This window comes from Mytilus edulis, chromosome 8 (assembly GCF_963676685.1).
Source record: "Mytilus edulis chromosome 8, xbMytEdul2.2, whole genome shotgun sequence".
NCBI classification, from domain to species: Eukaryota; Metazoa; Mollusca; class Bivalvia; order Mytilida; family Mytilidae; genus Mytilus; species Mytilus edulis.
In genome coordinates, this window is record NC_092351.1 from 66,464,707 (window position 1) to 66,476,955 (window position 12,249).

At 32.4% G+C, this 12,249-nt stretch overlaps 1 protein-coding gene across 2 annotated transcripts; it reads left to right on the forward strand.

The window, feature by feature from the left end:
- The first annotated feature begins 3,447 nt into the window (after positions 1-3,447).
- LOC139486104 (GDNF-inducible zinc finger protein 1-like) lies at positions 3,448-11,020 on the forward strand. 2 transcript variants are annotated; one of them, XM_071270816.1, is made up of 4 exons: positions 3,448-4,570; positions 6,815-8,481; positions 8,564-8,699; positions 8,885-11,020. In XM_071270816.1, exons 1-2 carry the CDS (start codon positions 3,571-3,573, stop codon positions 8,326-8,328), a joined length of 2,514 nt encoding a protein of 837 aa, XP_071126917.1. In that variant the 5' UTR covers positions 3,448-3,570; the 3' UTR covers positions 8,329-8,481; positions 8,564-8,699; positions 8,885-11,020. The 2 variants fall into 2 exon arrangements, with proteins under 2 accessions (XP_071126917.1, XP_071126916.1); XM_071270815.1 differs by having other exon boundaries at positions 6,815-8,699.
- Positions 11,021-12,249: the final 1,229 nt, after the last annotated feature.

Consider the following 12,249-nt stretch of genomic DNA (forward strand, 5'->3'; position numbering starts at 1 on the left):
AGTTGCTGTTAACTGTTATCAGTATTTAAAATTTGTTGTTAACTGTTTTTACCAAAATCGAGGTGTTGTTAACATGTTAACGGACCCCCTATTGCGCCCCACCCCCCCTCCCCCCAATATAATTATGCATAAGATAGAAATACCATTCGCTTGACAGCATTTAAGATGTATACACATTATATATTTTCAAAAAGAAACTGACAAGAAAATTAATTCGAATGCAATTCACGATTTATTTCTCGATCCTTACTTTTACAAATGAATCATTTCAGAAATTAAATAATCAAACAGTGTATTTAACCCAGCACATACTTTATGTGTCTGTCCAAATTATCGATCCTGTGGTTCGGTGCACGTTGTCGTTGGTTCATCTTTATCAAATTTGTTGTTTTTCATAAATTGTTTTGTTATGACGTTAGTTTTCTTGTTGAATCCTTCCACATTTTTCGGTCGGTGCTTTTTAAAGCCGACTATAAGGTACGAGTTTTCGTTTTTGAAGGTCGTACGATAGCATATAATTGCTTACATACACTTTATTTGATCCTGATGGATAGTTATCTTATTTGCTATCATACCACATCTCCACTGCCTGGTTTTATCTATAAAAAAAACAAAAAAACTAGCACCAACAAAAGATGAATGGGCGGTTTATTTTATTGAACTTACAAAATTGCACTCTAACAACAAATAAGACAACAGTCGTTATAGTATAACGATATATGAATGTATTTAGGATAATATGGGTGAAAAAAACCTTTTCGTACAAAGTCGAATAGCGGGACGCAACGACGACTTATGAACGGAATTAATGGCATATATTTAATAATGTTTGATAAGTAAGTCATTTTGTATATTTGTAAGCCTGTAAAGCTTTGATATCAACAAAATATCGTCACTCGATATTATCTAAACAGTGATTAATTTCCTCTTAAAATTATAATATATTGCAAGACGCCGTACAGACAAAAGTTGTTATTTTGCAATTCGCCGTACAACGACCTGCAATTCGCCGTACAATAAACAAACAATGTTTTTGTCCGTATTCTTTAAAAAACATCTTTTTGACAACAAATTTCAGTAAATACAATGCCACACTCTAATAATCTCAAAACGTGTCTGGAAAAATAATGAAAAACAGTTCAATATCGTGAGAATGGGGCGACAGAGGACAATCGACCTCAAAATTTTCCGGTACTAAGTGGCAAGTTTTGGAGTATAACACAAAATCTTGCATTAATTTTGTACTTATCGGCCTAATAATCTAAAGAATTATATATCGGAAAATCAATTCTGAAGCGGCACCCTCATCAAATGAGTGGAAAAGTTTTAAATTGAATGAATTCTTAACTTGTTTACTTTTTTTTCTATTTCTCTCCGCTTCGTTAGTACCCAATTTCCGGTGGCGATGATACACAGTGAATACTGTTCCAAAACATAGGGTCGCCGTTACACAGCTATAAAGGATACCGAAAGGATAATTTAAAACAATTCAAAGGACTTCAAACGAGAAAACTAACGGCTTAATTTATGCATTATACATAAATGAATTACTAGTTTTTTTTATTGTACCAATGAAGTGTACTAGTAAATAGAATAGATAGTTTAGTAGTGGAACAATGGTTTGAAGACGAAATAAATCTATATTTGAAAGGAGTTTTGTGCAGCTTCGGAAGCCAGTACATAGTTGGAAATTTCATTGTAATTGGTTCAGTCTGCTTATAAAGAGGCAGCTATGTTTGTTACAGATGTAATTCCCCGAAAATGAAGTCAGATGGACTATTAGTGAATTCGTGATATTCTTTTTTAGAAACTCTATGTAAAATTTATGCCAAACAATAATGATATTGTTAGATAGAAGTGCAGATAAAGTAGGATATATGGGTTCCGGCTGATTGCCATTCAAAACAATGATTTTTCCCCCATATAAGTGGGAGGTTTCGCTAGCCATAAATTCAGGTTCAACCCATCATTTTTTTTCTTATTTTTTTTTGTCCTGTACCGAGTCAGGAATATGCCAGTTGTTATCTTAAAATTAAAATCACAAAAATACTGATCTCCGAGAAAAATTCAAAACGGAAAGTCTCTAATAAAATGGAAAAATCAAATGATAAAACACATCATGGAAAAATCAAATGATAAAACACATCAAGTGTTATCATGGTTATCTGATAGTCTCTATATTTTGTTGTAGTTCAGTGTTATAGTGCCTAACAAGATTTTGTGAGGTAGACGAAATTGACTTTAAAACGATCGTATTGACTTTTGATGTCCAGAAATAGGCAGATCGGACATATTTTGACTTTATTTACTTACTTTTTAAGTTTGTGATTAATTGTAATTAACATATTCCAATGAGACTGAAAAATGCTTTTTTTTTGTTATGATAAATAATAATTTTACCTGCCGTAGTCGTGCGTAAAATATATTTCGGCATTTCTCTTAAGAAATGACTTGTTTAATGGAACAAAACGTCTTATTTGTAAACTTTCTCTTTTATCTCCACAATAGGCTTTTAAAAAATAATCTTTCAACTGTGTATTCAGAAAATTTTGTGAAAATAGAAGAAGTGGCAATTCTTACCTTTCATACCTTAACTTTCATTGATAAAACATAATATTGACTCGTCCAGTGTCCAGTTTGAAGGTCATTTTAGTTACCGTACACATTCATGCACGTTCTAATTAATCAATAGTCATGTATGAAAAGCATAAACAAGTTTGTAGGTAAACTAATAACAACTTAATCCAATCAAATTGCCTACGATTCAATAACAATGACCAGTCCACATCATAAAAATTTATAGGGGTAAACTGGGTAGGGAGAAAATGTCAGATATTTTAAGTTCATTATTTTGCAACAACGAATAAAAATTTGTTAACCAATAGATTTGCTATAATTTCATAAACATGTCATTCTGTATTGGTATAGTTTTTGGATCTTTTATTTGCGTATTTAAGGCTGTAAAAAGTTTGGCCTTCAAAAGTCAACATAATCATTGACTTTCTACAGAAAATTCGCCTTTTTAAAACATTGAATGTATCACGAATAATACGCGACAACAAAGTAAAATCATTTCTTAAAACACTGCAAAAAAAATCATTCTGATTGATACAGTGGTGTTGTCATAAATTGCGCTGGAGTGAACAGTGGTAGAGCAAACGTCGAATTCCCTCACACAATGTTATCACACACTATAGCTCAAATTAACTTCCGTCTGGATAATATCCGTTGCGAATGTGTTCAACAATTGGACGGATATATACATATAGAAGAAGAAGTTAGTCGTAATTTTCTCTTCATATCTCGAATAAAGGATAAAAAAATAATAATAAGTGCCGAATTGACTTTAAATATGTGCCGATTTGATTTTTTATAGGTGCCGAATTGACTAGGGGACGAATTGACTTGTATTCCAGAGTGGGGTTATGTCCCGTGTAATAGTTTTTTGTTGAGGAGGCGAAATCTGTGGTCCGGACAAGTTTTGTTGTGAAATGTGAAAATCAACAAAAATAAAAACAAACTAGCATGAAAATTTGAAATACTTGAAAGAAATCTCAAAGAAATAATATAATGGCATTTACAATATTTTCCCATACATCAGCAATTCTTTCATCTGAAGTCTTAGCGAAATGTGGAGATTTCCCATGGGACCCTAACAGTCATCTCCACAAAATATGCTTAGATAACGATGTAAAAACTTCTTTCACTGAACAGAAGCAGTGCCTGATGGAAGGCAATTGGGCTGCTATTATCGAAATTTACAACAGCATTTCAAGATATCTGCAGACGAACTATAATATAAACCCAGGTATACTAACCATACACAACTTGGACATGGAGAACACCGATAACCAAATTCAAGTTCAGGATATGCAATTAGTCAGTTTGCCACAAGATGAAATTCCGACAACGACAGATCATGGTACTGCTGACAAAAAGCAAACAAAATTGAAGATACCAGATCCAATCGTGTACTCGTTTATTACCAGTGACACTTTGATTAATAGTAATACACATCCAGTAATTGAGACGATAACTGACACAGTCACAGAATACATCAAACAACACACTTCTGAACCAACGCAAGATCATTCCCAAGAAGAAAAATGTCCAGAAATTAAAGAAGAAATGTGTGAACCTCGTACAAGTAGTCCAATGTTGCAGCAAAAAGAAACAAATAACAGGAAAAAGACTGACCGGTCATTTACTAGAGTAAGGAGGAGGAAAAGTTTGACTCCCAAAAAATCGTCAAAATCATCGTCAACCAAGAGACAAATAAACAAAAAAAGCTTAACAGAAAATAAACAAGATAAAAACATTGCAAAAAGACCATCAAGTTTAAAACCAAAGAAATCTTGGAGTCAAAAGCTTTTGCAAGATGAATTTTCTGTTAAAAACCTAGAAGACCAAGTAAACATGAGAAATGAAATTAAAGATAATGAAGTATTTGTTGAAAATGGAACAAATGATAATAATCTGACCAGTGAAGTTGAAAGTGTTAAAGAAATGAAAAGAGATTTAGAAATTGACTGGACACCAGAGAACAAGGGAGAACTATTTCAGGTGAAAGGTAAAGTTTCATTTATACTATATAAATCTGATGTAGAGTTATCACTGGTTCAGATGTACTTATACATATATCATTATCATGATTATAGTGCTATTTCTGATGTTCTGTATTGGCCCTGTTATAGATTCCAGGTTAGCTGTATTGGACCCGAGACTTGAAAAGTCGAGGGCCAATACAGCTGATTGCGAATCTATAACATGTACAGGGCCAATACAAAAACAGCCAGTTCATAACACTTTTATTAAATGATTTTAAGAAAATTAAAAACTGGAAGTGAACATCCAGTATTAGCCCATGGGCCAATACAGCATTATCCATATTGGCCCTGTTTTTTCCGTTTCAAGACTTTTTAAAGACATGAACACTTTTCCATATTGGCTCTGTTTTTTCCATATTGCCCCTGTTCAAAAAGCAATATTAACTCTCGATTTTTATCTACCGTTGAACGTTTTCAGTATTTGATTTATCCATATACTAGGGCTGATTTGCTCATATCATTTAATAATACTGTACATACTTTGTTATAGTTAGCCAGAAACAGAGGATCACAGATATCAGGATTGAAATTTTGTATGACAGATCGGATTCACATTTTATATACAAAAGACTCATCAGTGACACTCAAATAATGAATTTGAACATGTTGAAGAGCCTGAAAGTTTGCCAAATCAAATGCAATAGAATTGAACCATACATTGTTAACCTCAAATTTGTAAAAAATATTGAATACACACAAAGCTTATTATATTTCCAAAGTTTGACATGAAGGTACTTATGTACCTAATAAGTTTCAAACATGTTACAAAGGGGAAACTTTATAAAAATTGCTGTTGTAAAAGCGGAGGTAAATCTACTTAAATGTTATTTATATATATATGTAGGACTCAAATCTATCATTGTCTATGGCGGGTTCCAAATCTATGGCAGATTCCTAATCTATGGCAAATGTGACGTTACAAACGCCAAACAACTCAAATCTATGGTAGATTTTTGTTTTCCCTAAATCTATGGCAGATCTTTGAATTGTGTCACAATTGAATAACGCCATATTACATTGTCGCCCCCACAAACGTTGGCGGAACCCATAAATTTGAACACCATTCCAGATATAGGCATTTCCCTCGACAACAATTTGCGGATAGTCTCAAGGAAGATGTGACCTATTACTAGTATTCGGAAGGCAGATGAAATGTGCTGTACCGACCAAAGCCCGCGATGAACAGCAACACCGATTTTTTCTTCGATTTTTTAGATAAAGGGGTTATAGAAAACATTTTGCTGTCTACGGCTGGCAAAGTTTATAAAGTGAAAGATAAAAAAACGGATATCAATTTGATTTAAATCGTCATTTAAGAAAAAAAGATGCATTTTAACGAAGAAATGAATATTACTTGAAAATTGAAACTGATCATTTCTGTTTTATAAAAAAAATACCTTCTTGTTTGTTAAGGGACTTACTAGACTAGTTAGTTTAATGAATGGGTTAAACAGGTACCATGCAAAGATAAGAAAATGTTTATTTTTACAGGGCACATCCTTTCAATCTTGAAGTCTGTATTAACATGATTAAGGTACATGTATTTGAATTTATCATTTACGTTTTATTTTTACCATCACGATTTGGTTGACCATAATTGAATGTTTATTTCACAAATGTTTATAGACATGCTTCCATTGTCTTACATGTCCACTTGTTTAAGACAAATCATTGGTCGTATAGGTACTGCATTATTTTCCATTTGCACATCATTTGCAATAGATTTGGAAACCGTGAACATAAATCCGCCATAGATTAGGAAATTACAAAACTTGCCATAGATTAGGATTATAAAAAAATCTGCCATAGATTTGGGATGGCATGACGTCACATTTGCCATAGATTAGGAATCTGCCATAGATTTGGAACCCACCATAGATTTGAGTCCTACATATATATGCCAATTCATGCAAAGACAAAAAAAAAGGATGAAGGTATAAACAAACAGAAAACATGTCATTTTTTTTAGGGTCCTTTGTATATTGCTTTTCTGTGTGAGCTTAAGGTCCCTTGTTGAAGACTGTACTTTGAACTATAATTGTTTACTTTTACAAATTGTGACTTGGATGAGAGAGTTGTCTCATTGGCTCATACCACATCTTCTTATATCTATTGTAAATGTCGCATTTAGTTTAAAGATTTATTAAAACAGAAGAATATGTTTTTACTATATATAGCATGTTTAATATACCTTCATTTTTCAACAGGTACCAAAGCTCTGAAGATAACACTTAAGAAGCAGCAAAAACCAAAGTCTTTGAAGAAACGAAGTAATAAAACTGAAGAAACAGAACCAAGCAAGCAAGAGTTTACCTGTACCCAGTGCTCCTATGTATCTAGTAAACGAGCAAACCTTAGAGAACATGTACAGAGAATGCACAAAGACAAGATATGGTCGTGCGAATTTTGTGATAAAATATTTAGCATTCAAAAAGATTTGGTTCGACATGAAAAATGTCATCTGAATCCACAGTTATGTTGTGATTTCTGCGGTAAAATGTATAAATCACGCCGAACATTTATCCAGCATAAGAAAAGCCATGAGGAAAATTATATAAAACCTGAGTATGAATGTAAAGTTTGTAAAAAGTCTTTCAGCACCAAATATGTATTGAATTATCATGTAAAATCAGAGCATTTAGGGATGAAAAAACAATTTCTTTGTCCAACATGTGGGAAAAGTTTTACCCAGAAAAACTCCTATGTTCAACATGCCAATGTTCACATGGGACTGAAGCCTTATCAATGTGAACATTGTGGTAAAAGCTTCGCATATGAAAAATCTCTGAAAGAACATCGTTTTATGCATGATGAAGTGCTACATTTTAAATGTGATGTTTGTGATAAACTATTTCGCCAAAAGTCAGCATTACAAATTCACAAGAAAATTCACAAAGTTACAAAAGATCATTTATGTGGTACTTGTGGTAAAGGTTTTACTCAGAGACAAGCATTATTACGTCACGAAAGAATACATAATGGAGATAAACCTTTCTCTTGCGCTATCTGTTCTCGTTCTTTTAGTGATGCATCTATAATTAGACGTCACATGATACTGGTACATAAAAAGCATACTAAAGAATGGAGAGAAGATGTCATTTGTGATTTGAAAGGAGCAGAAGATTATTGGATAGAAGGGAAAAAACCTGAAGGTCGTATTAAAAGATTGCCAGCTAAAAAGACGGACAATATTACTGAAGTTCAAGGTCCGCAAGGCAACAATAATGAAATTAGTCAGGTAACTGCTGATGACACCATTACTAACATTGTTGATGAATTGAGTCTACATCAGCAATCTACAGAAGAACAAAGTAGGTTACAAAGTGATGCAGTAGACCAGTCATCCCCGGATGGAAGGTACATACAACAGTCCCTATACAGTGTATCTGAAGAACAAATGAAAGAAACTGCCATCTACCTTAGAAAAAATCCCACAATGCTTCAGACTGCTGCTGACACGTCAGAAAATGATATGCTGCTGAGTTCGTCTAATATATCTCAATACTTACATAACCCACAAGACAGTAACCATTCCGTTAACCTTGATCACACATTTAATGAAACTTTCACAAGTCTTCATGATCGGAAGAGTGAAGAAAGATTAACTAACCCTTTTCATACCAACGTTCAAATGAGAACAAGTAACCAATGGACTGCAGAACCTTTCTCTTATAATACAGTACATTATATGTCACAGTATCAAAACTATCCAAACCAATAATACAGTACATTATATGTCACAGTATCAAAACTATCCAAACCAATAATACAGTACATTATATGTCACAGTATCAAATCTATCCCAACCAATAATACAGTACATTATATGTCACAGTATCAAAACTATCCAAACCAATAATACAGTACATTATATGTCACAGTATCAAAACTATCCAAACCAATAATAAAGTACATTAAATGTCACAGTATCAAAACTATCCAAACCAATAATAAAGTACATTAAATGTCACAGTATCAAAACTATCCAAACCAATAATGCAGGTTTATATTTCATTATTTTTATTACAAGTGTGCCTTACTTATGTTACATGAACAAGGAGGGAGAATTCTTTAGTTTTTGACATGCTAGCAGTTACTTAAGGGGGCAGACCTTGGTTCAGGGAGATAACTCTTTAAATCAGTTAAGCGTTTGTAAAAGTCAAGTTCATCAATGTAATTTGAAAATAATCAATGTAACCTAGAAGCTTAGAATATATTTTTGAAAATGGTTGACACAAACGTACTGATGATTTTAAGAGTTATTTCCCTTAACCTAGGTCTACCTCCTTAATAAGTTTTTTTTTTTTTATTGTACGAAATTTTTTCCCCTTACTGTCATTTAAAAAAAATATTGAAAGAAGTGATAGTAATCATAGTATTATAGAATTTTAAAAACTCACACTTGATTCCCAAATTTTGTGTTACATTTTGAATAAACACTAAAATTTGGAAGAAAAAAATACTAACGAATTGCTTTATCTCTACATGTCTTATGTTTCTTAAAACCTTATTGGAATGTTGATTTCTAATTGACATTTTTATTTGTTTATTAAAGATTAGATGTTATTGATAATGTACTGAAATTTGTTTTCATTTTCTTTTATCAATATACATATAAACATAGACTTAAAAACAAGTCTTTCATTCATAATTTTGCTAGACTTAAATCAAATGTCAGTCACTTAAAAAGATTTAATGTGGGTATCTTGTTTCATTGTGAGTTTGAAATAATGTTTTTATTTTGTGAGAAGTATGTTTTTTTTTTATTGTTTGTTTGTTATTTTGATATATATAATAATATCAACAGAACTAAGCTCTAATTTTAAATCATTGAGGTGGCAATAAGGCCAGATGTCAGAGTTTGTCATGTATTTTAAAAAATTAAAACCTACATGCACATTCTTATATTGTTATAAAAATGTATACATTTTATTTAAGGGTCATTAGGGGGCATTTTTATTTCGCCTTACATGTAGTATTTACTTCCTCAATATTAATTTATGACAACATTAGCAGTGACTTCACGCTGAACCACAGGCCACGCAGTCCAGGCTAGTAAAATTAATGTTGGGCCTGTAAAAATCATCCGTACAGGCCAACAGAGTCCATCTAAAATTTTCATCAATTAAAATTTCGGGTATGTAGATTTGAAAGTTTATTGTGAAGACTGCATTTAAAAGGATAACCTACAGGTAGCTCTCTTTATGCAATGTAAAGAAGATGAAACTAGTGGCATTTGTTTATCGTGTGATGACTTTATATCAAATGTTTATAAGTTAAATAAGATATATATGAGTAAAATAAGCTTATCTTTTTTATATTAAAAGATCAATAGGGAAAAGTTCAGTCTTTTTTAAAGCCCAATAATTCAAAAAATACTAATTGCAGCTAAATGCAAAACAAGCATTTGGAATTGGCCGTGGGAGATATTTTGAATTCCCTTTACAATGTATCTTTTGGTTACCACAGAAGTGTCATTACCTGGTTAGTTTGATATTTGTTATACAATTTATTTTTTGGTAAAATGAAAAGTGAATTAGAGAATGGACCCACACTTTTTACCAATTGTATTGTAATTGTTAAATTCATGAGTTTAGTGCCTTTTCATTAAATATGCAACATACTTTTTAACATAAATGTATCACTGTATGCTATATAAGATACTATATATATTATATTTTCTATTAAATCTGATAGATGACTTTATTAAGGGATCTATCCTACCATTTCCTCTTTGGATGGTAAGGGCTATATTTGGAAGTTATATTTGCGCTAGATACTTTTTTTTTAACATTCATTATAAAAAAAAGGAGGCTATATTGAAATCGTCTTATTCTATAATCATATATTCTTCCAACAAATATTTTAACCACTCTTTTACCAGAAATTACTAAACAGAATGACTTTATAATTGTTCAGCAGCTTGGCTGTTATTTGTTGTCAGGTGTACATGTGAGCACTTTTGGAATTGTTAGATACCCACTTCCTGTTTGTGGATATCATGACTTACAAAAAAAATGTCATATATTTCTTGATACTTCTGAATAGAATACATTCACATTTGGTCAACAGCTCAACAATGATGAGTTGTAATGACTAATGTAAGTGTGCTTTTTATAACTGTCTTAATCTTCTTCCTGTTTTCTAATACCTTAAATGATGAGTGGGGGTATGGTAAGCACCACAATATGTGTGTTCTTGTTGAGTTCTTGGATTACTGAAATTAAGAGCCGAGACAATTTTTAGGTAATTTTAATGATATTTATGAAATCTTTTTACTTCTAAAAGCTTAATTTTTTATACCGGATTTATTTCTAGACTGTTGGCTTATTTTTTATTTGTTGTACATGTATATAATGTAGTGAAATATTTATTTAGACTTTTTATCATAAATAAACATTATGATTCATTGATTTCTTTTATTCTGCTGTGCTTAACAACACTTCAGTTTGTTTCCCTGTACACTGGATATTGCTAGTAGTGTACTATAGATTGAAGCCAATTTACCTGAAAGTAGGAGAGCTGAAGCGCATCATGATATCTGTCTTTCTATGTGGTTGAATTTTACAAACTACATCTCAAAATTATCTCCCATATGTGAATGTTCCTTGCAACACCAGTACAATACAACTAATACATGTACATGTATCTGCATAGACAAACATTGAAAATTAACATATATTCCCAAGAGGTTGTGACATCAGAAAAAGAGCAATGCAGTAGGAATGACCTCTTGAAAAAAAGATGTTAAATAAGCAATGACAGATATTATATCTATGATTTAATGCAAAATGTGAAAAAAATACCTGACTTGTGTTTGTTGCTTGCCTCACAATTCCCAGTACAATCTATTGTACACTAATGGGTAGACAGTGGACAGGAATTTGATGATAAATGCAGTTGATTCCCTACACAGAAAAAGGTTCAAAATCAGTTTTCTTAACCAATCATGCATATAAAAGTCCTTATCAGAACTGGTATCATGATATTATGTCATATGTTGGTTGAATATTTAAATCTATCAACTGTTGGTTAATTAGGTAATCAATTCTGTCATCAGTTGGTTGGGTAATCAATTCTGTCATCAGTTGGTTGGGTAATAAAGTCTGTCATCAGTTGGTTAGGTAATCAAGTCTGTCATCAGTTGGTTGGGTAATCAATTCTGTCATCAGTTGGTTGGGTAATCAAGTCTGTCATCAGTTGCTTGAATATTCAAGTCTGCCATCAATTGGTTGGATATTCAAGTCTGTCTTCTGTTGGTTTGGTAATCAAGTCTGTCAACTGTTGGTTTTGTATCACGAATGTCATCTGTTGGTTGGGTAATCAAGTCTGCCAACTGTTGTTAATCAATAAAATTGAGAATGGAAATGGGGAATATGTCGAGGAGACTACAACACGACCATAGAACAGACAACAGCAGAAGGTCAGCAACAGGTCTTCAATGCAGCGAGAAATTCCCGCAACTGGAGGCGTCCGTCAGCTGGCCCCTAAGCAAATATATATACTAGTTCAGTGATAATGAACGCCATACTAAAGTCCAAATTGTACACAAGAAACTAAAATCAAAAATAATACAAGACTAACAGAGGCTCCTGGCTTGGAACAGGCGCAAACATGTGGTGGGGTTAAACATGTTTATGAG